This window comes from Pezoporus occidentalis, unplaced genomic scaffold, assembly GCF_034315485.1.
Source record: "Pezoporus occidentalis ecotype Australia unplaced genomic scaffold, CSIRO_AGI_Poc_V1 ctg492, whole genome shotgun sequence".
Lineage (NCBI taxonomy): Eukaryota > Metazoa > Chordata > Aves > Psittaciformes > Psittacidae > Pezoporus > Pezoporus occidentalis.
This window is the reverse complement of record NW_026915827.1, coordinates 1-26,928: the sequence shown is the minus strand read 5'-3', so window position 1 is coordinate 26,928 and position 26,928 is coordinate 1. Positions and strand designations below refer to the sequence as shown.

Sequence of the window (26,928 nt, the reverse complement as noted above, 5' to 3'; positions counted from 1 at the left end):
AAGAACCATAGAACCATATATTGCTCAGTGAAAGGCCAGGAACCTCCCCTCTCTTAGCCAAGTGCCACGTTTTAAAAACTCTATTGGCAAGCAAATGTTATTAGTTCCTACAAAGACGACAGGGATTTAACTTACTGTGTACAGTTCTACATGTCCAGAGGTAGAATATCCGGGAGTTAAAAACTTCTTAACTTCTGCCTTTCTCACCTTCTCATCCCCAGAGCCCAAATCTTAAAAGGAAAGGACAGAGTTATTCCATTTCTCTGCTCTTACTGAAGCACAGAAGAGTACTGATAAACTGATTTACTCACCCAAGATGCCCATATCGTATCTTCCATTCTTTTTAGCATTTTGAATAACTGCACTTAACGTGTCAGAAAAGTACTGGAATAAAGCATTCTGCTGATGGACTTCCATGCCAAGAATTCTGTTCAGAAACTTCCCTATATTGTTATAATCTTAAAAAAAAATAAGAAATACACATATTAGGGCAGCAAGCTCTCCGTCAGTATTCAAAGTCTTAAAGAGGAATTAAATCCATTTGTTCAAAAAGGAGGAAAACGTTCTGAAGTTTTCCCAAAAAGTCGCTTTTTAGATAGTTACAGCTTCAATTCTATCGCTGGGAAGGCACTGTCGTGATACACGATATTCCTAGCAGCACTCCAAAGATCCATTAAGCACACAAATACCTTTATCAAGCGTTAGTATTCCAGATCTGTCTTCTACATTTATCAAGCCTACGCCAATCAATCCCTGACGGACATCTAGGAAAAGAAAGATGTTAAATCACAGCTGCTTTGCCATCTAAGGGTACAGAAGTGAAGGGACTGCCTGGTTAGCAACCTGGTTTCAGGATCTAAGTCCAAAACTTCTGACACCCCTCAAAACCATTACATGCAATTTCTACCCAATACACCAATAAGCAAGACAGAGCTTTACTTCTGCCCTTCCAGGAAGCACAGGCAGGGAAAAGTACTAATGGCCCTGTATATGAGGCCACAAAACAAGATACTGCAATAGATAATGGGAAAGTGAAGTTAAACTGCCTTTAACACTCCAGCCAAACAGATACAGAATATCCCTTACACTGAGAGCTCATACATCTTGTTTCATACATGACTTCAATATTCAAGCAACACATGTAGGAATAACATCCAGTGAGAGCCTACCTGGGCCAGCTGATCTCTAGAATGATTTGCATTTCTGCATACTGGAGATCAAAAGGGAGCAATTATACCCAGTTAATTATAGTTACCTTTGAAGAAGTCTCCAGGAAAATCAGGAGGAGGTGAGACCATTGGCGAGTCCAAGTTCACAATGGATTTCATAACAATCTCTAAGGCATTTCTGCCATACTGCATAAGAAAAAGAGAGTTGTTCTAACAACCTGACCCAGTGTTTGTGCCTCAGCCCCAAGCACACACGGTTTAACAAGTATTTGTAATTCACAATGTTGCTTTCACTGCAGCAGCAAAGGAACTGGTTATTATAGCTCGCCCGTTTTAAACTCCACTCTATAAACAGCCCAATCTTCATTTGTAATTAGAACTGCTAAATTAATCTTTGAGTTGTGACTGAAAGGACACAGACCATTTACTTAAGTCTTGGATTGTTAATACAGAAATGTACACACATTTGTGTTCCATTCCTCTGCAAACAGAGCTAAGAATGCTTACTGCTATGCCAGAAAGAGGCCTCCTATCAAGAAAGTAATACAGTTAAAGTAAAACACTTCACAGGAGATGAAAGGAATCCCTCCTCAACAGGTCATTTGTGATGTGTGGAATAACTCAGCATGAACTTTCAGACTGAAGAAGAACCATCACCTTGTTGTCAAAATTGAATCTGCTGAGGTCTCGAGTTTCTGTAGCCCGTCTGTCCCCATGGGTGAGGGCTCCCTGTAAAGACACATCTTTGTTATTAAATCAAGTATTAAGAAAAGGAAACCCAAGTTCTGTTTTCTCTAATGAAGGATCAGATTTCTTGAAACAATCTTACCAAACTCTCCAGTCTTTTTGCAACGATAGATGCAAATCTCTGCTCTCCTGCCAACTCGGAAATGAGGAACACGTACTCTGGAGCAGTCACTTGGTTGGATCGGTGAGTTCTTCCTGGATAATTAAGTAGAAGCACACACATTAGTGAGAAATTCCACTTCACTGCGTATTTCCAATGAACTATGAATTGTGAGGAGCAAAGAAAAAAGCCAGAACTTAATCCCACTGAAAATCAGTTTCTGCTGTAATACAGCCAACAGCAGGTTGTACAGGAACGCTCTACAGTTGTGTCAGCTTTCATAGAGACACCTGATACCTAACAAAACCCTGAGCTGCAGTGCAAGTCTGTTTGCTAAGTTTCTTTTAAAGCTTTCAAGTCCATCAGCTACGACTGTAAAGCTGATGCTGTTCATGGGTAAAGGAGAGTGGAAGGGTCCTTAAGTCAATCTTATTTTCTATGATTTAGCACTGAATTCAGCTACTGAGTTTGCCAGGAAAGGAGACAAAAAAGGTCATTTACCAAACTGCTGTATTGCCCGATCTGCGCTCCACGGCAATTCCAGAGTCATGTGAACCCTCCGTCTCTGATTCTTAGCTCTGCGGTCTGCTTGCAGCGATATACCAGAGCTGGCAGCCTCCGAGATGATGGCAATGTTCTTTTGTCAAGAAAGGAGTTGTTAATTAGCAATAAATGCAAAAAAAAAAAAAATCAAGCTTCAGTTTCCCATGTCTAAAATATGTAATTGTACAATCACTACTAACACAGGTCTGGAATGGTTTCACTGTTATTTGGACTTCCTATTGCAAGAAGGGGGAGGAGAGAAGCCTGGTTCCCTTTATCCGTTCAAAATGCTAACAAATTTGAGTGAAAGGAGTGGTTTTCACTTTACTTTTCAGGAACACCTTTCTGTGCAAACGAAGGCCGCATGCTGCAGTCCTGCCATTCCAAAGGGCAAGTCCCTCTGATGCTGGCTTGCACTTCAGAAGGAAAAGGGGAGGGACACAGGGAGCTTTGCTCTGAAAGCAAGCAACACACCACACAAAATGTTGCTGCTGACACTATAAATAACTTCTAATAACTGAACACATTTGCCTTGAAAGAATGCACAGGTTTGGACTGCGCACAAGTCGCAGGAACACGAGTATTCACTCTGAATTGTAAAACCAGCCCGTATCATGCAACAGCTACATTTACTTGATTTGCCCTCTTGTGGTAGCATATCCCAAATGAACCACAGGAAAGGTTTGTGGTTTCCCCCCCTCCTTCAGTTCTACCATTATTCCAGTCAGTATTTCCTTTCAGAGTGCAATTCAAAGGACAAAAGCTGTCCCTCTTCCCAGCATTACTTCTCAATCCTTGTTAAATTAAGCAGCCTCCATGTCTGCCCCCAGCCCCTCCCTGAAAGCTTTCTCATATCACGTCAATCAGTGGTTTTCCCCACTTCTCAGTTTCACTATTTCCTCCTGGAAGCAGAGGTACACAGTACTCCAGGTAAAGGAATCACAAAAATGTGGATGGTTTACCTGCTTCTTAAACATAGGCTGTTTAACAAGACCAGCTTAAAGCTTTCAGTTTGGTACATGTGCACACACCTCAAGCACAGGCTTCTGTGGCCACCCAAACTACAGCCTGGCCATGCTGCAGCCATGTATTAGCACTACTCAATGTACTGATTGAAAGGCAAAATACACAACAGTGAACAGAAAATGCTTTCTAGTACTTAAGGGTACCAAAAGAAAAATCACTGCGGGATAACGGTGGAACCAAAACTTGAATAACTTAATCAGTGTCACTACAGCATCTGGCAAGGTTTTTTAAGGATTACCTTATCTCCATCCATGAACCTCTGCTTCTCTGTGATGTTCAGAATCTCAACAGGCACATCAAGTTCAGACCTCGACTCATAAGATATGCTGCCATCATCGTTGCTCACAACTCTCCCTTTGCGGCCCGTCATCTTTACAAAGAAAAGGGAACACAAGCTTGTTATGGCCACACCAAAATTATTACATGACCAAAAACTTCAAAAATGATGCTACTGATTCACAGACCAACCTTAAAATAGATTCATTTTCTCCAAGTGCAAAACTGCATTAGAGAGCCTCAATTATTTTTGGTTGATGGCATTACCTGCTTTATGGAACATTTATTTAAAGGTAACTCAGGGAATCAAAAGTTTAAAGCATATCTATGTAGAAATTATATAGCAGTATACACTGCTGTCTGTAAGGGATTCACCAAGAGTGCTAAGAAACTAAACCAACAGCTGAGATTGTCATTGATTTTAACAGGGTCTTTTAAATCACAGTGACATTTCTACATGATAGGCAGCTTACTAAAGACATGTTTCTAAAGTTATTGAGAAAGATAGTAATTCATAAGGCTTTTCACTAACACAGTTTTATTATACAGGTTCTTAATCTTCATTGCCTAGGAAGATGAACTAAAGCTGCCTTCCATGTTATAAACATCAGCTTCAAACTGGCTACAACTAGAGATATACACTACTCTAAAGCAAAGCAGCTAGTATGATTTACCCAAGTAGAAACTGTCACTCTCAGAAATAACCTGTTAACCTCTTCAGAGCTCTTCTCTGTATTCTAATACAATCTTCAAGTTTCTCTTTACTTCGGATGCATTCAAAGCAACCTATACCTAGTCCTGTGAGATTACTAAAACTGATAAACAAGTTCTCTTTAATAGATATGTAGCACACATGAAACCTTGAAGGAGGATTTACTGCAGCCAAATAATGTATGCCTGGCTGTAGAAAGCAAAACACCAAGTTTTTCTGCATGTGAACACCAGCCTACCTCGGCAACGTTTTCAGGACCACCCAGTTCATCTATAAGCTCATCCAGTGTGTTTGGTGGAAGATCTTCAGCCAGCTTTTCCAGTTTATCAAGCAGTTCTTTTTTCATTTGCTGAGCCCTTTCGACAGCATCCTGACTTGTTACAAAGCTGCTGTTTGTGTTACTGTTGGCTGGAATTTTAAGAGAGACTCTTTAACAGTTAGAAATGTCACTGCCTAACTGCTAAGAGAATCAATGTCAGAGAAACTTATTCTTACCTGACGTGTTGGTACTAGAGGTGGTGGTACCAACGGTGGAAGTGAAACAGCTAGGTCGTTTTGATCCGAGACCAGAAGCTAGTAAGGCACTTTGAATAGAATCTGGGTCTATGCTTTTCTTCTTTTTCTTGTCTTTATTCTTTTTATGCTCTTTTCTAATTAACCAGGGATCTAAAGTTAAATAAAGTTATTTTTGAGAAGTTGTACCTTTACAGGAAAAAAAATCATCCTTTCCTTTGAAAAAGCCCATTCTCATTACAGAAGTCAGAACTCCAGTGTGTAAAATCCACTTACAAAAGATGCAAATCACCATTCTAGTACCAATTCCAGTCTCATTAGACTTAAACTACGTGCTTATCAAGCACTTGGTTTCGGCTCATTGAAATGGTTAGGCAAGATTTTATGCTTACTATCTGCAAGTACAGCTACTTGCTTGATGAGACACTTAAAACTGTCTTACCATCTTCATCATCTTCACTGGATTCATCTCTGAACGGGTTGAAGTCATCATCATCTCCAGAACTCAAAAACCTGGAGCTCTCATTGTCACTTTCTTCATTGTCTGAAGCATCAGACTCACTTTCACTCTCATCAGAGCTGCTACCTGCAAGGCCACCTGTTTTGCGAGCTTTTTTTGCTTCTCTGCTTATTTCTTCACCTAGTTCCATCGTCATCCCAGAAGAAAAGTTCAGTTAGTTTAGACCTTTTAGCTTATTTTTGAGACTTGTTTTACCAACACTGCAAACACACTAGAAAAATATTCACCTTCTGAAACCAGAAATGTTTCAAAGAATCTAAGATTTAAGACCTCTCTTTTTATTACCACCTACTTTTCAGTAAGAACATACATCAGTTTGGGAAGGGAGGTGGTTCGGGCATTCCTTTAGGAAGCCTCAAAGAAAGTGAACATTTGTGTAACTTCATCAGAAAGCGGTCTGACACATGCAAATCGTTTGGGGACAAAGTCCCATACTAGATCAACCCAATTCTGAGCAAAGAAGTAACCAGAATTTACAGGTTATAATGCTTCAGAGAGGTTTAAAACAATCTATTAATGGAAGTTTCTTGTAGCAGACTTGCAATACATGCTCTTTCATGAATGATTATACCCATATTTGCACTCCCATATTTTTCCCAGAGTTCACTCTTGGGCAGCTCTAAAATTGCCATTTTCTGGCATTAGTGTAGGAACTTCAGCATTACCTTTCCGTTTCTTTATTTTGTTCTCCTTACAAGGGCTGTCTCTGGGTGAATTGTTATTACTTTGAGCAGTCAAGTCAATTCCCAACAAGCTAAACAGCTTCTTCCTGTCAGGAGCTGGAAAGTGCTTTTCAATAAGAGACTGGAATACTCCTCTGTGTAAGAAAAAAAGGATCCTTCAGTCAAATTTGCATTTACTTAAAGTAGAAACCAGTAAAATGTCACAGCTTGCTTGGCTTCTCTGAAGAATTATTCCTTGTGAATGCTATTACACAAGGAGGCTGTACAATTATCACCCATATTGCTGTCTCTGTCACCTTAAAAGTAGGAGACATTTATTCTACAGCACTGTTACTTATAGCTTGCTGAATAAGCTTTTGGTATCAAGTGGTATTGCTACTGCCATTTTTTTATTGCTTCAAGTTTAAATGACAGATTCAGCAAGGTGGTCTCAGGATTGGATCTGGCTCATCTGACAGAAGAGGGAAGACATGACTGTAACTCATTTTGCAGTGTACACTTGGCAAGCCTTCCCCTCCTCCCAGTTTGAGTAGAACAGGACCAGCTGTTTACACCTGAGAACACCGTTTCAGAATGTCAGCAGAACCAGGAACTAACCAATGGTTCCACTTGAGCAATACTGTCAGATCTATGTACAGCAGCTTAAGAACTTCGGTACTAAAGGTACCCCCAAGTTTCTGTGCACTGGTGCATGTTTTATACATGAAAGGACAAACACTAAACTGGATTAAGGTTAGTTTTGTAAAGAACAGTTCTAAGACTTCAGGCTTACTTTGCTGTAGAAACAAAGTCATTCAGTTCACCACCACCTTCCTCCAAAGCTTCTAATGTTCTTGCTTCTCCTGTTGACTGCAGGCCAATAACAACACACTGAAGGACAAGTGAACACAAGACATTGTTAATAAGATCACTCACTTGTAAGTTTATTTTTGCTTGAATTTCTGCTCACTAAATAGCTTCAATACCACAGAGTACAAAACCATGCTACTCTGTCTACTACTGTGTCTGAAGATACTTTATTAAAAACAAAACCCCAACAGCTTTACATTTAACAAAGGTATTTAAATATAGGCCTTGATCAACTTACCTTCCCATTCTTGATTTCTTCCCGAGCCAGCTGCACCACCCTCTTTACTTTAGATGCTATGCAAAGGTACTTGAAGAACCTCTGGTGAGCTGACCAAAACTGACCCCACATGGACTTCTTCATTCGTTGTTCGGCATCAATAAGGTCGGCTGCTTGCTGAAACCTCTCTCTAGCACTGACCCACTGAGGAAGAAAATGTTAATGGCTTTGCATGTCACATTTCAAGGCTACACAGGTCCACTGTTCAATAGCCAAATAAAGACAGGAGTTTAAAGTTACAATGCTATGGGACTGAAAGACAAGGAAACTCAGAATACATCAAACAAAGCTCACAAAAAACATAGCTAAGCTTAGTAGATTCAGAAGATAATTACTCTCATAATGAAAAGCAGACACATTTACATTGCTAACACTGCAAACATACACAGTATTTCCTAATTATCCAGTTTCTCCATGAATACATTCCAGTTAAGGAAGCAAAGAACAGTGCCCATAATTAAGCATAAAGCAAGAGCCCAAGAAGAGAAAAACCCCACTGCCTTCGTTTCTACAACACTGTGTTATAGCAATTGTTTCCAGATTAGGTAAAGTAAGCCTTGGACACAAGCTTAGCAATTCTTCTAAACAACATCCATAAGAACGTGCTGTTTTAAAGCTGTTATATACCTGTCAAAGATAAAGTTTTATTCTGGTAGCCATACAACATGAATTAAGTTATGCTTAAGCACCTCTTAAGCAGGTAAAGACCCTGCTTATTTTAACCTTTGTCCAAGGAATAATTATTTTTATTCTATGTCTATGAATGGGCACTCCAGAGAAAGACATTCTGCTTAGCATATGGGTAAAACTATTAAAGAACAACATGAAAACATAACCTGCAGGTGAGCAAACATTAAAAGGGAATCAAAGCTTCAATGCTTTAGATTTGATCTGCCACGTGATTAAAACTATCACCCTGCACTGTTTAACTACAAGCACCACTCCACCATACCACTGCAATGAAGAAGAGCATACAGCCTGTCTAACCTTTTGCAGCTTGTTCTCAGCTCAGTTGCATAAAGGGGGGAGGACTGTAGCACAAAAATACAACTAATATGCAAGCAGCCTTATCATAGGCTGCAATGACCAAACTCTGAAGTACTACTAGAAGGCAGTGGATTTGGTACATACTGGAAGATGCAGCTTTCATAACTCAGGACAAGAATTAACAGCTTTTGCCAAGTCTTGAATGGAGAAACCTTTACACTGAGACAAGAAGATGCCATGCCTATCTCACAAAAGGCTGTTTCAGGAGCAATCAAGTTTAAACCAAGTAACTTCAACCTCTCAGAACGCGATACAGAAAGCAAATTCAAAAGAGTATGCTTACCAGTTTCACAGATTTATTGTACATTTTAACATATTCCTGTGAAAGCAGAACTTCATCAATTTTGAAAGTTACACCTGAAAAACTCAACTGTCTTGCTATGTACATTCCTCTCAGCTTCATATCCATAGCAACTATTTCCATGGCACCAACACCTCTAAAATAAAGGAATAAATTAAGTCAATATTAGAATTGTCAAGAGCAAGGATTTAAAAAAAACAAAACAAAACCACAAACCAAAATTACTGAAGTGCTTTAGAAGAAAACAGCATGCTTACAAATGTGAAAGAACATGTTCCAAAATCATTAGTACTGCTTTGTTAAACACATCCAGTCAGGGAGACTTGAAATTTAGCCTTCACGTAAAACTATATCCCTGCCTTGTGATTATTAAGTGTATCCCAAGAAGTATAAACACTCAGTAGTTACTTTTCCCCCAGCATGCATTAGGAGACAGTACCTTAAACTGCAATTGGATAGTTTTGTTGGTCCAAATATACGTATGTAACAAAATCTGGCATTACAATTCTATAAACTCCAGTGAAGACTTAAAATAATAAACTGTATTAAGTTATTCAGATTTATGGTGGTATGAAAATAATTAAGCTAGTAGGTAACTTAAATCCTCTTCAACAGCAACACACCTTCAGCAGTACCTTGAGAGCACAAAGTCAACTGCAGAGCTAACTTACAAGCTTGGGCCTGTATTTTCATTATTGCTCATTTAATACGTGCTCAGTAATGAAGTGGAGACTACACTTGCACAGCCTAGAAAAGTCATGCACCATGTAGATGCTACACAAGAAGATGCATACTAAGCTCTACTGCAGCATTCTGAAGCGTTTAAAGTTCTTTTTAAGTAGGCAAAACACAATATATTAAGATGCTCACCTACAAAAGAATGTAGCAGCTGCATTTTCTATTGCCCTCTCACATTTAGTTCTTTTAATAAGCTCTGAAATACAAAGCACCTTGCAACAGCATGCATAATCTTCCTGAACTAAGTTCTTATGCCAGAAAACATAAGAGCAAGACTTCTTCCTGTTCAACTGCCTAAGCTGAATGCATAAGCATTAGAGGGCTTCCACATATAGTGAAACATCAACTGAGCATACTCAGTACATACAATGTGATTCACGGTGTAACACCCACATTTTAAGAGGGCTATTTTCCCAGCAAGCCTCTAAAGATCTCAAACTTTTCTAAGTGCACGAGAAACACCCCATTTTTCACTACATAACATAAATTGATTCTAGCTTCTAAATCTAGCAGAAATGCAAAGTTATTACGTGACAGGACAAGTTTGTAGAGGACTAGGGGTGAGTGAAGACAAAGAAACTGGAAAGCATAGTCACCATATGTGTTCTTGCTATAGCTCTTTGAAACATTACCTTCTTTCAACAGCCTGAATAAAATCACTGAATTCCCTAAAAGGAGTTCCTTCACCCCATATTCCAAGACGGTTCATATATGCCATATTTCTTGGCTCAGATGCACCTAGAAGAAGAACACACTCAGTACCGGTGCCATTAAAAGCATACAGAGACATTAAATGCAAACCAAGTAGTACATACCTGTGGCACTGGCATAAACAACCCTGGCTTTCGGAAGTTTATTCTGAAGTTCCAATACAGCCAGACCTGTTTTTGTTGGTTTGGAGGAACCAACAGGACACAGATTCTTTGCTTTATGACACTCATCGAATACAATCTGAACTGTAATTAAGGAAAACACTTGGTCCCACAGCTAAACCAGAAATATGGTAATCACAGGAGGTGGCAGCAGTAAATGATAAACTCAGAAAGATGTTGGTCATATTTTTCACTAAATGCCTTGGGAAAAATATTTAGCTAGGAAGTACTTAAGAGCATAATTACCAACACCTGAGTTCTTTAAGATGTGGTCAATACTCAGAATTACAAGAGCTCACTGGAGAAAATTTCAGTCTAAGCTTAAAGTTCTTAAATATCACACTTGTATTTCATGTGCTCTTTATAGAGAAAGCAGAAGCTTCACTCTTGGATCAGAGTTGCATGGCAAGAACACGATGGTAGTAGATTTGGCACGAGGTTTGTAAAGCTTCAAGTCTAATGTCAGAGCATGCACACGATCAATTACTGTCAGGAACAAAGAATACCACTTAAAAATACCAGCAAATAGAAGTATAAGAGTATCTTTAGGGATGGGAGCTTAAAAAGCAATTTAGTTACAATCAACTGAACTCCAGATAAAGGATACGACTCCATCAAAGTCTTCACCGCACCAGTGCAGAAGCTGCTTTAATCTGGTTTTGTATTTACCACCAGACTGACTTTCACCAATAAGAGAAGAGTAGGTAGCAAAGATGACCCCTTTCTTCACACTTCCATTATGTTTGGAAGAAATTTTCCCATACTTGAACTGCAATAAAAAGATAAGAAATAACAGGAATTATTCAGAAGAGATCCTACCTACTACGTGATTAAGGATGCTGGTGGTCTTAACAGAAAGGTGTGTACACTTTGAACCACTTGTATCCCTACATCATGATGATGGCTTGGCTGGCATATGGTGATGTGGTTAATGGGTTATGTAGGGCTTTACTTAAATACGTACTTATGGAAGACTAGATCTGAGGCCTCAAAAAGATTAACAGCCACATTCTTTGACTACATGGTGTCCTTAAATACAATTAAGATTTTAGTTTCAATGCATGCTTCAGAGCTAATAGGTCAAGTGTATTTATAGCTACTACCATAAATGACTATTTATAAAGCTTTTTAGTATTTTAGAAATTAAGACTTCACAAAGCAAAAGTGTTAACTTAAACCAAACTTTAAGTTCAGTAAATTCAACCAGTAATCACGCCTCACAGTTTAAGTGGCTAATCCTGAGAAGAGTCCCCAAAAATAACTGCACATGCCACTGCTGCTTTAATAAGTTACCGAGGAAGCCTATTATTCAAGTATTACACACAAAATGTAATACATATAAAATGTGTGCTGGGAGACAGAAAGGAAAAAATGCAAATGCTACATAGTCTAAAGATTTAAAGAATACTTCAGAAAATACTAGGAATAGCAACAGTGGCTTCAACAGTATTTTAAAAAACACATGCTAAAACTTAATCCTACAATAGTGCCTATTTACATGATTAACTTCAAGCACTGTTTGGTTCTTCACAAGATTAAAGCCTGTCAAACAAGACCTACACAGCAAATGTATTGAAATTAGTACATTCTTGCTCTTAGAACAGTCAACATGCACAACTCGTCACACAAGCGTACCTAAAGTTTTGCCTCAACTGTACATAGTAAAAAGTTTCCACACCTTGTTTAATGAATGAACCAATATGTTTTTTGCTCCAATATCTCTCAAATCTCTTTCAGCATCGTATTTCAGATCATTTGACACGCTAAACCTGAAGATAGAAAACAAAGCGTATATTCTGTAAGTTACAGCAGTTGTTCAGAAAGCACTTGCTACATGTCAGAAGTCAGATTACACTGACTTTAAGTACTATAGTCACTACAGTGTCTGCTCTGACAAATCCTGACACACTTACCAGACTGCTCTTTTTCTGCCTAACAAGTAATTTTCATAGATTATTCCAGCTATGGTCCTTCCTTTTCCTACACCAGCACCATCACCTATCAAGAATCCAGCTCTGTCTCCATTGGGCAGGAATGTTTCATGTTGCTGTAGGAGAAAAGAACAAAAAACTTGTACCCATTCTCCAGAACACATCACTGTGGATTGTCAGAAATAGGCAGACAATAGAAACATCCTATTGGATGAGACCAGTGGTCCACCCAGCCAAGAGCCTCCTGACAGCAGAAAGAAGGGATTTTATCTCGGGAGAGCGTATGAGCTTATGGACTGCTTTATGTGATCCATTATTCCCCTTAGCACCTACAACTGCTGTAAAATTGCTGTATACATCTGTAATTCTTTTAGTGTCTACTACTACACTGAGTGCCTTTTTTTAACCCACTCATATGCCCCTCCACAGCCTTTTGTGGCACCAAAACCCAGACATCCACTGTCTATGTAAAGATGTATTCTTCTGTCAATTTTAAAATCAATTTCCTAGCAGTTTCCCCAAGTTCTGCTGTTCTTGTTCTGTGGGATTCCACTGCCTTCTTGGTTATATAAAACTAGATTTCATGCCTCTTAATTTTTCTCCTCTCTAGATCAAAGTGCCCCAGCCTCATTAGTGTCTTCTCATGAGGTGACTTATTCCCTCCTGTGACCATTTTAGCTGTCTTCTAACTTCACCACCTTCCTCCCAGACACAGTGCTGCAAGCACAACTTCTCATGCGGGCCCACTGAAGTTTAACACAGCAGTAAAGTAACACCCAATCTTGTTCTCCATGCCCATCCCAGTGATACCAGTGTTGACTTTCCTAACCTGCTGCTACTGCAGCCATTAAGTTATTTCAGAGAAATAAAAGTAACGACTAAGAGGTCCTTCCTGAGTTTTAAGGCAGTCTGAGATCAGCATCATGGAAGTGGCTTAGACAAAGCTTTTCTAGGTGTATTACCTCACATTTATCTGAAGCTTACCTGATGCCTTCTAATACAACTCAAACCTTTAAGCTCTTCTTACTTTATCTCCTTATAAAACTGACATAGCTGCACTTGTCAGAGAACAGTTTTTCTTCTTAAATTCTATGTTAGCTTTTAAGCTGTACAAATGTCTCCCATACCTGGGCTGCGTAAGTGATTGCTTCAAGCTGCAGAGCTGACAACCAGCCACTATCAATTGTTTCTTCTGATATTGATGTCTGGTACCACACATCGGGAGGAGTTACGCTGGATAACGAGCTGGTTTCCACTACTGGGTCAGGGTGACGTAGACCAATTTTTACTGGTTGAAAAGAGGAAAGAAGGGAGAAGATGAAAACTGGTATTATATTTACCAAAACAAATTACAACTGTCTGTTGCAAAGGCAAGAACCACCACATTTTGGTGCAACAGTTTGTCAACAGTTAAGCTGCATCACACAGAGGAGTTCTCAAACCTGAATCTGAAGAACTGCTATCTTAAATTTGTTTCTACTTTCACCAACTTCCCCCAAGTTTTATGAAATCAGGTAAAATTCAGTTAACAGAAAATTAAAGTATTTGTGTATGTGACATATTTGAGAAGAAATGGTCTGAACCTTGCCTTCTGAAAAGGCCAGAGGCAGCCTCAAGATGCCAGAATCACAAAAGCAATATTCTTCACACTATTTATATAGCGCTGGTTTTAAGCGGTATGAGAAAAGATTTAGACCAGACATGGTTTAATTGCTGACAGAGCTCACCAGTGACAATAAAAATTAACCATTTAGCTACAAACTCCATGCAGTTTTTTGCCTTGCTTTTACTGTAGGTCAGCCATGTACCCAGGAAACAAGGTAACAGCTTTTTGTCACTGATTACAATAAAAGGGGAGGAAAAATAAAGAGATGGCCATTAACAGCAGTAAAATATTCACTTTTTTGTTTTAAACAGCTCTAAAGTCAGTCAGGAACAATGCAGGAAGAATGTGCTTAGGGTGGTGTTACACCAGAAAACTCAAACTAGATTCTTAAGTGACCACTTAATCCCTTTGCAAAATTTCCTCTGCTGAGGCACAAACCATCTTTACATAGGTAAAGAAAGAGCTCACAAGTCATGTTTCTGAAACAAGTACTGCTCCAAGATACGCTAAAGAACACCTTTTCTATTAAAGAAATCTGCATTCCTTCCAAAACAAAGCACTATAAAAATCTAGGAAAACCCACAACAAATTCAGGTCATTTTCATTTCATTCAGATATTAATCTATCTGGTTTTTGGTGCTAGTAACTACAGAAGAGTTAGCAACAAATTAGCTCACAAAACATTTCAGCCTTTTGACGTAAAAAAACATGAGGTCATACGTTTTATTGGCATATACTCGGCGTAAGTTTCTGCATGGCCCATTTCTTCTTCATCTTCTTCCTCGGGTTCCTCCTCTTCTTTTACTGCTGGCACTTTCTACAACAGAGAAATACCTGCATTAGTCAAACAGCACATGGCTCATACTCTATATTCTGGGAATTAACATACGAAATGAGCACAAACTTGCACTTGAATGTTTTAACCCACGTACTTTGTGAACCAGTGAGCAGCTGGGAAAACTACAGACCCAACTGTAGATACTACACTCTGAACAACCCTTTGAAGACACACAGGCAGAGAACTTCCTTTCCTTTACAAGGGGAGGAAAGTATTCCAAACTCACATAAGCAGAGTGAAAAGAAACACTTCTTACAGCATATTAAATCTGAACTGACTTAAAGAAAACTGCCTTGAAAACACCAATAGTTAATGGCCAAAACCCAACTTTCAAGTGCTCCCATTCTACATTCATTACGCAACTTCACAACTTCAGGGAATAGTTACAATAACCACAGTTCTATCCAGTACTCTGAAATCTGAGTGTTACCCATTTCATATTATCACCTTGATCAGTAAGTTTGTATTTTAAAGTATTCATGCTCAAATTACATCTTAAACTGACCAGGTCAGCCATGCTAGAGAAAGTCTTCTGACTTCCTCATTTCTAGTTACATGAATAGGGGTATTTTAAAAGAGAATGTCTTAAACCACAAAGTGATATATGCTTATCAGCTTGCATTGAGCACACCCTTTATCCACAAAATGAGGTTCTGTTAAGGACAGTAACTTCTTGGAATTGTCATTTATTATACAGATAGTCAGCTCTACACAGCTGTTAGTTTTAATCATTTAACCAAGTATTCATCCAGTGGAGAAACTTACCTTATGAACAAACAGATGCACTCAGCAACTTCACCACAGAAAAGGCAGATATGAGTAACTACCAAAATTAGTCATAGGGGTTGTGGTCAGTAAAATATACATTTGGCAAATTAACTATTTGTACTACTTACCATAGTAGGGGAAAAACTTCTCATTTTAATATCATTTATCCATATTCTTGCTACCTCTTTTGTGGAAGCCTCCTTCTTCACGGCACCATTGCTTAGATCAGCTACAAAAGAAAAGCTGCGTTTTATAGGAACTGCCTCCAAACATTGACTCCAATTCACATTCTTCTCTATTAATAAACAATAAGAGGAATTTAAAACATCTATTGTGTTCTTAAAGCATCAGTGTGCTACTATTTTTGTCCAGATTAAAAAGTATCTCGGCAAGGAGATAAATCCTGTTTCTTTGACTGAAGAAGCTTCCCATGCAATACCACTGCATCCAACAGCGACATTGGGACCAGTTGTGTTAGTTTCAATACTGAAATAATTCTGACCTTGACCAAATCTATACAAAACACTTAGAAATACTCCATCTTGTGAGCCTTCGAAGTTTCATAACAAACCAGAAAGTCCAGTGTTTCAACAGAAATGAGATTACCTGATCGAGTGGCATTTACCACCTCAGGACAAACTACAATTATATCTGTAAAACAAAAAAATCAACACTTTGGACTCAGTTGTTTAAAGTTTATAGCAGGATCCTTCAAGAAGACAATTTATTAACTTCCCAGTCCTCTGTCACATTTGGAAGCATCTGGCAACAGGGCTTATACAGAACTGAAACAATTTACACAAGGGTAGATGTAAAACATTGAGAGCAGCTGTCAAATTTCCATCACATTGAGAGTCAATGCATGTAATAAACTTAGCATAATTGTCCCTAACAAACAATTAAGACAACTGCACAAATAAAGTTCCCCTCAAAGAAGCTGCATAATTTAACTTCTTAAAATTTTACAATCTAGAACTCCTGCTGCCTGAATTATGTGAAAAGACCATGGTGCCTTCCAAGAGCTCATCTGCCCTTGAAATTTCTACATGCATTTGGGGTTTTGTAACCACAAAGAAATATCCAGAAACACAAGGACACAAAGAATAGAAATGCAGTTCTAGAAGTTGCATGCCTCCTTTTCACTTAATACAGAAGCTACAGATTCAACTACTTTCTGCAGCTGTGCCACTACAACAGCTACTGTGCTGTTACCTACTACTTATTGCTCCTGTGAGTTTTCATTAAGCACCAAGGGGTAAGTCAGCCCTATAAAACCTTCTCCCCCTCCTCTTCCTCACTCCTTCACCCCCCACCCCAGCTTCAGTTGGGGTCTCAATTTTGCCAATCATGCAATGGAGGCACATCCTTCTTTTTGTTTCGGTCCTAACAGACAGCTTCATCTACTGCATGCTCTATCTGCATATGGAAAAATAGGTTACTTCCAATCCCGCCTATAAGATCAGTATATCTTAGAGAGAGTGGAAAAAAGTACTAATTTGTCATAGTTCCACAGCAACTATCCAGTAGAACAGAAAGTGATGTAGACTCAAGATAGCTACATCAACTTCAGTAATGTTCACAAATTAATTTTACCAATTTGCCAACTGCAGTCTAAAAATGTAAATCTTCCTCATTCCTTACAGTAAATCAAGAGCTTAGTTATTTTTAAAAGCCTTTCTGTATTACTTCGCCCTGAATGCTAACAGTATTCCAGTTAGAACAGAATTTATCAGGTTTTCTGGATCATTTAATTTTACTGTGATATTCTACTCCTCAATGAAAATACAAGATGTGCAAAGACCTTCACATTCTGTTATTTCACCGTTTGTCCAAAAAAATATGAATTAAAAGGAAAACTCACTTGCTGCAGTTGCTACTGGCTGGGCAATATTAGGAGGTGGCTTCAACTTCATGAGTTCATTAAGACTATTGTTCTTTAGCAGATCTTTCAGCTGAATCTGGTCCTTTGAAGGTGCAGTGGTCAAGGCATTGCGAACTGCTGGTGCTGCAACCGAGGGACGAGTAGTTGTGCTGGTCTGAATGATTTTTGCTACAGTGATAGTCTGCCTTGTAGTTGTAACAGGTGTTGTTTTTGTCATCACTAGCGTAGTCCCCAAAGTTGGAAGCTGATTTATTTGATTCAGCACAAAGGTTGTGGTGGATGGTGGTTGCTAGCAACAAAAAACAACAGGGAAATTTTCAGAAGACAGTGAAAAAGAGCAGACTTTAGTAGCCCTTCATCGAGAGGACAAGGAGTCACCAGTTTTTAAAACACTTGTAATAAGAAATGTCTTCACATAACATGCTGAAGATGTTACAAGTAATTATCTTGTGGTGCAACAGTTTGAGCAAGAAGTGTCTATCAATACACTGCCATATGTGGTTTTGCACGTTTCGCACATTTTAAAGGAAATATAAAATAGGATGAAGGATTCATTGTCTAGGTACAAGACATGACTACTGCAGGTACAGGGACCCTATGCTGAGAGTTTCAAATACATACACTACCTGCACAATTGCTAAGCTTTCACAGTCTCAGTACAAGCAGAATTGAGATGATGGCTAACTGCCACTTTACAGTCCCACCTCTCTCATTACATTTTACTAATACACTGTATTGGGTTTATGTGGCAAGGTTAGGTTGCAGGGGTGGCTCCTGTGAGAAGATGCCAGAAGCCTCCCCCACATCCAATAGAGCCAGTTTCAGCCTTCTGTAAAATGAACCCACAGCTGGTCAAGGCTGAACCCATCATAGCTAGTACAGTGTTTTGGCTTTAGTGTGAGAACATGCTGATAAGACACCCATGTTTTAGTTGTTGCTGAGCAGTGCTTATCCCCATCAAGGACTTTTCAATCTCTCATGCCCTACCAGTGAGGAGGTGCAGGAAGAAGCCAAGAGGGAACAGCGACCTGACCCAAACTAGCCAGAGGGGTATTTCATACCATAGCTTGTCATGCTTGGTATAGAAACTGGGGGGAGTTACCCAGAAGGGACCGATTGCTGCTCAGGCCAGACATCGGTGGGTGCTGAGCAATTGTATTGTGCATCACTTGCGTTTATTGGGTTTTTTGACTTTTCCCTCTTAGTTTTATATTCTATCCCCCTGTTATTTCACTTATTATTAGTAGTAGTAGTAGTATATAGCTCTTTAGTTATTAAACTGTCATCTCAACCCATGGGATTTACATTCTTTTGGTTCTCCTCCCCACCCTGCCCAGAAGGAAGAAGGGGGGTTGTGAGTGAGCGGCTGCGTGGTGCTCAGTTATCAGCTGGGTCTAAGCCACAGCACATATTTAAGAAGGGAGGAAGAACCACAGTGCAATCAACAACTGGGAGAAGAGTGAGAGTATGCAAGAAAACTGCAGGCTCCACTGTCAATGAGGAAGGAGAAAAGGAGGTGCTCCAGGCTGTCCACCTGCAGCTCATGGAGGGCCCCATGCCAGAGCAGATGCACATCCTTCAGGCACATCATGACCCTATGGAGAGGGGCAGGTTTTCTGGCAGGAAATGGAGGGACCCACATTGGAACAGTCTGTTCCTGAAGGACTGTGCGCCATGGGAAGGGCCCACAATGAGGCAGTTTGTGGAGAACTGCAGTCTGGGAGAATGATCCATGTTGGAAAAGTTTGTGAAGGACCTGCTGCAGCAGGAAATGAGCATGAGGAGCAAGCAGCAGCAGAGACAGAGCTCTCATTATCCTACTCCAGTGATAACTGGCAATGAATTTTTGATTTTTCCAAGTCAAGTCTGTTTTGACTGTGACACTAACTGCTGATCTCCCTGTCCTTACCTCAGCCCACAAGTCTTGCATCATTTTTCCCCCATCCAGCTGAGGACGGGGGAGCGAAAGAGCACCTGACGTCCCACCAAGGTTAACCCACCACAATAACACATGTAAAACCTTGAAGTACCAGTCCTTACCCGAACATTTAATAAGGCTGGAGTCGATACAGTCTCTGGTTCTTGCTTCACAGCAGCTGTGGCCTCAGTCTCCAAGCCTAGTTCTAAAGCACTAAGTGGCACTGACTGCAGAGGAAAGAAAGTAAGCATCAGGAAACTTTAATATTAGCAGGGAAAAAAAAACTTAAGAGTAAATATCCACCCACAGAACAGGGAAGTTCTCAACTGTGCCCATTAACAAAGGCTTCACTGAAAATAAAGATCAGCAAGAGGTCAAATTCACATCCAGAGAAGTTAAACGTACAACACTTTGTTAGTTAACTGCTGTAAAAATGTAATTAGTTTTGTAATATCACTGTTAAGCGTACTGCTGCTCCCACTCTGTGGCTGAAACAGTCAATTATGAAATAACCGAGTGCTGTCATGGAGCTTAAACACTGTATTGTATTACACTTTTTTCACACATTTCATAAGAGAGCAGTTAGACTCCAGTGATGTTAGAGTTCTCCATGGCTACATGACAGCAGGCCACCCTTTAAGGCTCAGAAGTTAAGTATATTTATGTTTATACTGACGTAAACAGTGCACTTCAGATTGCTTTTTTCGTATAAAAGTTTAAAATTAATTAACAAGTCATTTCCCAACCTCAGTACTATGAAGCAAGAAGTTTATGAAAACTCCACATTCATTAACTATTTGCCATGGATACTCCCTCCAGCCCCCCCCCCAGTATATCAGGTAGAAGCTCTTCGGTCCTATAGCTAACACCTATGTTCTTGTTTTAACCTGCTGAACAGCTGGAGTTGGTGCTGGAGTTGCAAGAACCATGTCCGGAGAGTCGATATCAAACAGGTCATTTGGACTGATTCCACTCTCACTCAAAGCAGCAAGCAACAGATCTTGTCCTGGCTCCACCATCTCTAAAAGAATTAGAACCACAAATACCAGTTACATTTCGTTCTGACTTTGTGCACACACACATACTCACAATTGAGGTTCCCCTTCCTGCATTTAAGGGCGTACACGATGTGCTCTCCTGTACATGCAGTTTCACTTTCCAGATTTGTTCTGGCTCTTTTGTTCATTTGGAGATTTTCCCTCTACTTTGTTTTTTAAATCTTTTCAATATACCCACCATATTCAGAAGCAGGAAGAATTAAACAGTTTACTGCAGAAGATGCTATCATACCCATAAACTTAAAAAGAAAAAATAAACCTTTTCTGGTCTTTGCTGCACCACGCTTTTGAGCCTTACAAGAACTACAAGAGGCAGAAACGATGAGACTGTATTATGCTAATGCCAGAGTCTTTGTCAGTGAAACACACTGCACGAGGGAAGCACAATTAAAACTCATTTAGTTTATCTTGTAACAACAAGTTAGTGATAAAAAGCTTATAAGGAAAGCTTTTCTTTCTTGCTTGCCATTGCATTAGGTAGTAATTCATTCATATGAGAAATTTTGTTTTGCATAGTGGAAAGAACCAATGTTCCATTATTGTAGTATGTTAACTACATATTAAATAGGACACGAACGTCAGGTCACAGACTCCTTTATGTGTAGGACGAGCAAAATTAACTTCAAAAGCTATTCTAGACAGTGTAAAACCTTGTTAAAAAAGCCAAATACTCTGTTTTCAGATTAAGACAGAACATATTTTGCTTCCTTGAGAAGGAAGTCCATTTGTGTTAGTACCAAGACAAAAATTACATGAGACCACATAACTTGAGCTGTTGCTTACATATTCTATACCTCAATAGAGATTTATTTCCCTTCTCCTCTACACCCCCTGTAGCATCCACTGGTAACAAAACACCAAAACGTAACAAAGATGAACACCTATTCTAGAGGAGGCAAGAGGACAAAAATATTTATTGGCACTTTAGATACACTCATTCACAGGCTCCAAATCAGCATTCACTTGCTTGTCCTCCTTTACATGTACAGCTAAGCCACATTCAGCTGCTTGGTCACACACATAATTCATTACAAGAATTACCTGTTCTGCCAAATGTGCTAAGTTAAGCCTCAGGCACATAATTCTTATTCTTCCTAGTTTTAGTCTGTGCAATAGTAGGGAGAAACCTTCTTTCAGTGGACTAATACCAAAATGGTGGCACCACAATTGTAGCAGTGGATGTAAGGTACTGAGACAAGGGGAAGATGTATTTTGAAGCATCAAAAGATTGCACTACCCAGAAGAATAGCGAAGCAACAAGCAGTAACTGGTGGGACTGCTACTGGCCACACGCAATCCCACTGAACACCGCTTGCTGTGTCAAAACTAGATTCTACTTTTTTAAAGGCATTTGAGGTGATCACGTAATTACAAACCAGACCATTCTGCCAATTTATCAGACACAGAAGATATTAAGAAATAAAGACATCTAGCAGATTTAATTAACATGGCAGCTCCTTCAAAGCATGTCACCTCCCACTAGTCTACCTCCTAGAACCTTGAATGGGTCATAAAAAATGAGTAAGAACAGACTGTCAGCTCTACCTTGCAGAAAGATTAAGTGCCTCATCTCAAACCAAGGGGATCTCACATATATATTAATTCTGTAGGATAAATCCTTAATTTTCAGACTGAAATGTTAACAGCAAGGCTCATAGCTAAGTTTAAAAGCTTACAGCATTGTTTGCTGATTAGGAACAGGTGAGTTTAGAAAGATTAAGACTGCAAATGGAGTTTTAGCTCATCAGTACTTTTGGTGTTAGGAACTTCAGAGCATTCAGATTAATTTGTCCACAAAAGGTGAATTAAGACGGGTTACCCCTTCAAAACAGCAGCTCCAAAACACTTCACGTTCATAACCCTACAGTGTCCATTTGGGAAGGGGGCATGAGCACTCTTCCATACAGTGCAACACCTTTGCTCTACATGGTCAAATAAACAAGCCTGTCCAAATGTACCAGGGAAAAAATGCCAGTTACGAAGTGTTTTAGTCTGTATGCAGTTTTGATGACACCAGCTCTAAGAGAAGATATGATTAAAACTTGGTTGAGAGATAAGCGGCTCTACTGAATAAAGGCATGGAAAGACAAAATTTGGGGTGCTTACTTAAAAGAGAGCTAGCACCAAAAAAAATTACTCAAGCTAACTTCTAGCCTACCCTTGCAATATGTGAAGGCCTTCCTATGAAGTTGAGACTCGAAACAAAACCAAGGCTAGAAAAAACCACACCAACAGCACACAAAAACACATCCTCCCTAACCATCCTAAAACAGTGCCACAACCCAACAACTGTGTTTCAAGTTTAACATCGCTATGATAGTACTGAACTCCATGTTTTTAACCTTTAAAACCACCACGGATAGCCTGAGATTGTTTCACCAAGCTCAGAAAAAAAGTATTTGTAGCAGTAATAATTTAATTGCTCATTTCAGCTTTCATGAGGTACTGAGTGACAGAAATTAGTGTAGGAATTCCTACAATTCCAGAATGAGTATCTTCAGATTAGAAGCATCCCTTTCCTAGCATGGCTCTCTTCATGTAAGAAATCCCCCAGCTGCATCTCTCACACTAACCCCAAATTTAACAGTCTTAAAGCTTAGCAATTGTTAACAATCCAGCAAAAAGCAAGTAGAACAGCAGCAATAGTTTATTTGTGTCAGACAGTCTGGACAATGGAAGTTTGACTAGTTTCACTTATTTTGTTTCTGTACACTAGGAACAAAGCTGCATTGTTTGAAACTGGAACAAAAGGAATTCGGGACTTCTAGAATTTTTACATTATAAGTCACTGAATACTTCATACCAATTTTAGGCTTTGTGAAACTTCCAAGCCCCACGGCTGCCTATCCCCAATTTTCATGCAGTAAGGAAATTCAATGCGGAGAAATAAGTAAATACAGGCAAAGCTGCACTGTGATAGGTCAGTTTATTTTTTGTGACATATGCTAGTCAAGCCTAAAGCGTTATCAAGCTGAAACAGCTCCATAATCTTACAAGGTAGGAGGCTCCTCAGTTAACACAAGTGAAAGCGACTTTATCAAGCTCTGCAGCTCAGCTTTGGCAATACTATATAAGGACCTGTTTGCCACATCTTTAAAATCTCCAAAGAAATTACTTATAAAAAAGTTGTGAATATTACAAGCTGTTCCCTAAGCATTTCACCAATCCAAGGACTGTTGTGAGCATGCAGAATCTTGCAGATAAGGTTGTCTATGTTTAGTCGGGCTGCCCAATGTCACTGAGCAAGATTCCACCTGTTAGATACAGCTAACAAAAAATATATATTTCTAGAATTCCAGCAGTAGCAATATTTCAGTTTCTTTTGTATCAATCATATAAACTGCTGCCATTTCAAGAAGGGCTATCACAATGCATCAAGCATTTCTATAAGGTGCTCTTCTGCTGCAGAATATAGCCTAAAACTTTGATAAAGACAGCTTTGCTACCACTGCACGTTATGTAAATAACTTCTGATTTAAAGACACAAAACCAAAATGCCATGTTTAATAGTATGTCATGTATCCATGCCAACCTGACTCTCTCCCTCCCTCCATTTTAGCTTTGGTACAAAGAAGGAAAAAACAAAACAAAAAGGGATTCTAAAGCACATGCTAAGCAACCCACCCTCCATTTCCCCCAAGGAAAATAATGGCAGAATCCTAAACAATGAAAAAGCTTTTGCTTTTTAGGGGTGAGAGTTACATGTTGTAACACTGTATACCTAATGTGCTTATCTAAAACTCATCATCAACTCTAACATCACAGCTTAGCTCAAATCAATCACAATCAACCAGGCACAGCTATTTCCAAACCCTTTGGACATCTGGCCTCTGTGGCACACCCAACGTGCAAATGTGGGTTTAAATGGGACCAATGCAGTTTGGCAATTCCTGTTTCCCCTTTTACTGGGAGGGATTTTCCCACTGGCTTTCTGAGGGATACATGTCACTTGAACTACACTGGAAGCCACTTAAAATACCACACAAATACTGAAGTTGTAGAGAAAAGACAGGTATGACCCCACCAGCTTTCTGCCTGAACCACAAGCTACTATTAACCTAAAAAATTCCCCATCTACATTCACAGCCTCTCACAACAGAGGTGTAAGGGCTGCTAACCCCTAATCCCACACAACAGGATTCTCTGGATATCCAGATGGGTTCTGCTCATCTTGCAGCTTTTGGCTCCAGAAGGCAACCTAGGAAACAATAAAATAGGAAAAAAGCCAACCCATTCCCTTCTGGTCCTTTCCAAGTCACCATCCAACCACAGAGTAAGGCACTAATGACTGAACTCACCCATCCTTACAGGCCTTACCCTCAAGCCTAATAGTTAACATGGCATTTGAATGTACAAAGTTTACTTTTGATACACAAAACCCTGTAAAACACACAACAGTTTTGCACACGCTGGCCACCTCTCTGAAGTCATCACGTGTAAGGACACGAGGTCGTTCAGGATGCTGCAGGACTCAGCTCTGCCTCAAAGCTCTCTTACAACTATTCTATGAAATTCACAGTGGTCAGGATATACAGATTGAAAATGGGAAATTGAGAAGCTTTTAAAATGTGAAATGTAATGATCTGGCTAAAAATCAGCCTTCAGACTAAATGGCTGGAGGTCAAAATTTATGCTATAGTGAAGGCTTTTATGAAATAAAACCCAGAAGAGGCAGCAGCCGTATCTGAGCACTTTTACCCTCCCTCGATTTTGGCCTGGGAGTCACTTCTAGGTGTATCTCGAGGAACAAGAAACACATTAACCATACTTGCTGCCCACTTCAATAGCTTCTCAAGTAGCTGTTGTTCAGTTCTGACATCAAAGAATTTGTCTGGATAACAAGACAAACTGCCCGCATTTTAAAGACTATAATGGCATTCAGAAGTAACATATCACGCCAGTTAAGATCTAGGAAACCAGTTCAAATGTCATGCTGTTACACCACTTCTGCCCTAGCAAATTATTTGCTTTACATCATCAACTATGGCTTTTCAATTTAAGGGGGGCAAAAAAGCTTGCAAAACATTCATGCATGTATTTAATTAATTTTAATCCAGAAGCAACCTACACACTCTATAAAGCAAATCAGTGCATCACTGAGTTAATTCTTAACTCCAGAGCAAGTAATGGGGAAAAAAAAAGTAATTATAAGAATTATTAGCTTGAATAAACAACACAATCTGAAGTTATCTAATTCATCAATTCAACCTTTTTAAGCATTTAAACGATTGGCCTGATCTTTAGCAGATATCAAACATCTAAAACCAGCCTACGAATACCTACTAGAAAGTCCAAGAGTTGTAATTTATACCCCCAAAGACAGTGTGGAACCTGCTCAGCTAAAAATAACAATGGAACAACCGATAAAAAGACAGACAGAAACCCCACAAGGCCTCTTCCCCTTCAGACTGTAAGGGCATTTTTATGTTAAACAATTACTCACCCTAGCAACCTCTGTTTGAGGTGCGCTCGTTAAGAATCACTGGACTTTGAGGCCGGGTCTGTCGCTGCGGCTTTCAGCCCCACCGGGAGCTGCGGGGCTCCGGCCGGGCGCGCCAGCCCCGCGGGAAGGCAGCGGGAGGGTCCCGGTTCCCGGCCTCGCCACCTTCCCCACCAACACGTGTTACCGACATAAACTTCCGGGTTGGGCGAGAATTGGCTGCGTAATTGTGTCCCATGCGCGACTTTTTGTTTTCAACCCTTCATCTCTTTAAAGATCCCTTTAACAACGCTGGGATCCCGGAGAAGGGCGATGGGGTTGAGGCTCACGGCAGCCTTTAGAGCCAGTCCAGCACCATAAATCACCCCCCCCCCACACACACACACACACGCACCCCGCCTCGTTTCACCAGAGCGGCTCCATTTCAAACGTTAACAATTACCCCCGCCGCTGAAAGCCCGCACAAAGGCGAGCGCCGCGGACCCGGCGGGGAGACGCCGCCGTCCCGATGCCATTTTACCCGAGCAGGGCGGGGGAGCCAGCCCAGCCCCACCGCCGCCCCCCACCCCCGCGCCGCCAGCCGCTACCGAAACGCGTCCCCACAGCCAAGGGGGCTCCGCCGCCCGCCCAGGCGGCCCCACCGCTCCCCACACGGCCTCGGGCACAAAGTTTATCCGACTCGCAAGCAAGCGACGGCCCAGCCGGGCCAGCGGCTCCTTCCCCCGCCTCGCCGCGCCGCACCGGGCCCACCGGGGACCCCCGGCGGGGGCGGCCGTGCGGCCCGCCCCAGCGTGAGGGGCCAAGAGAGACGCGGAGCCCACGGCCGACACGGCGGCTTCCCCTTCCCGCAGCACCCCCCTCACACACACACACACACCGCGGGGCTCGGTGCGCAGCGGCGTCTGAGGAGAGAGAACCCCCGGGGGCGCCGCAGCGAACCCGCCGCGCAGGGAGCGGCCTGAGGCGGCCGAGCAGCCCCGCAGCCAAGCGGCAGGGCGGAGCAGCACTCACTCACTCTCTCTCGGTCGCTCCCGGTCCTCCCGCGGCCGCTCCTAGAAGTGTCCGCCGCTGGCGCCGCCGCCCGCCGCTCTCTAACTCACGGCCGCCATCTTTG

The 26,928-nt window shown here is 40.7% G+C and overlaps 1 protein-coding gene across 4 annotated transcripts in view; it reads right to left on the bottom strand.

The window, feature by feature from the left end:
* The window catches only part of SBNO1 (strawberry notch homolog 1), a 34,279-nt gene extending 7,351 nt beyond the window's left edge, over positions 1–26,928 (bottom strand). Inside the window, exons 1-29 of one of the 4 annotated variants that reach the window (XM_062636752.1) lie at positions 26,830–26,928; positions 25,818–26,094; positions 20,204–20,337; positions 19,439–19,543; positions 17,378–17,687; positions 16,123–16,167; positions 15,645–15,745; positions 14,631–14,727; positions 13,432–13,592; positions 12,287–12,420; positions 12,052–12,142; positions 10,981–11,142; positions 10,317–10,452; positions 10,134–10,239; positions 8,746–8,899; positions 7,377–7,559; positions 7,062–7,159; positions 6,272–6,423; positions 5,529–5,726; positions 5,069–5,239; positions 4,812–4,981; positions 3,824–3,955; positions 2,518–2,653; positions 1,999–2,111; positions 1,827–1,898; positions 1,256–1,355; positions 690–764; positions 312–458; positions 136–230 (exon numbers count right to left, since the gene is read on the bottom strand). In XM_062636752.1, the coding sequence (XP_062492736.1) occupies positions 136–230; positions 312–458; positions 690–764; positions 1,256–1,355; positions 1,827–1,898; positions 1,999–2,111; positions 2,518–2,653; positions 3,824–3,955; positions 4,812–4,981; positions 5,069–5,239; positions 5,529–5,726; positions 6,272–6,423; positions 7,062–7,159; positions 7,377–7,559; positions 8,746–8,899; positions 10,134–10,239; positions 10,317–10,452; positions 10,981–11,142; positions 12,052–12,142; positions 12,287–12,420; positions 13,432–13,592; positions 14,631–14,727; positions 15,645–15,745; positions 16,123–16,167; positions 17,378–17,687; positions 19,439–19,543; positions 20,204–20,335 (3,576 nt within the window). In that variant the 5' untranslated portion in view covers positions 20,336–20,337; positions 25,818–26,094; positions 26,830–26,928. Of the gene's footprint in view, positions 1–135; positions 231–311; positions 459–689; positions 765–1,255; positions 1,356–1,826; positions 1,899–1,998; positions 2,112–2,517; positions 2,654–3,823; positions 3,956–4,811; positions 4,982–5,068; positions 5,240–5,528; positions 5,727–6,271; positions 6,424–7,061; positions 7,160–7,376; positions 7,560–8,745; positions 8,900–10,133; positions 10,240–10,316; positions 10,453–10,980; positions 11,143–12,051; positions 12,143–12,286; positions 12,421–13,431; positions 13,593–14,630; positions 14,728–15,644; positions 15,746–16,122; positions 16,168–17,377; positions 17,688–19,438; positions 19,544–20,100; positions 20,122–20,203; positions 20,338–25,817; positions 26,095–26,829 lie in introns of those variants that run through there. The other 3 variants (XM_062636751.1, XM_062636753.1, XM_062636754.1) reach the window with 3 other exon arrangements.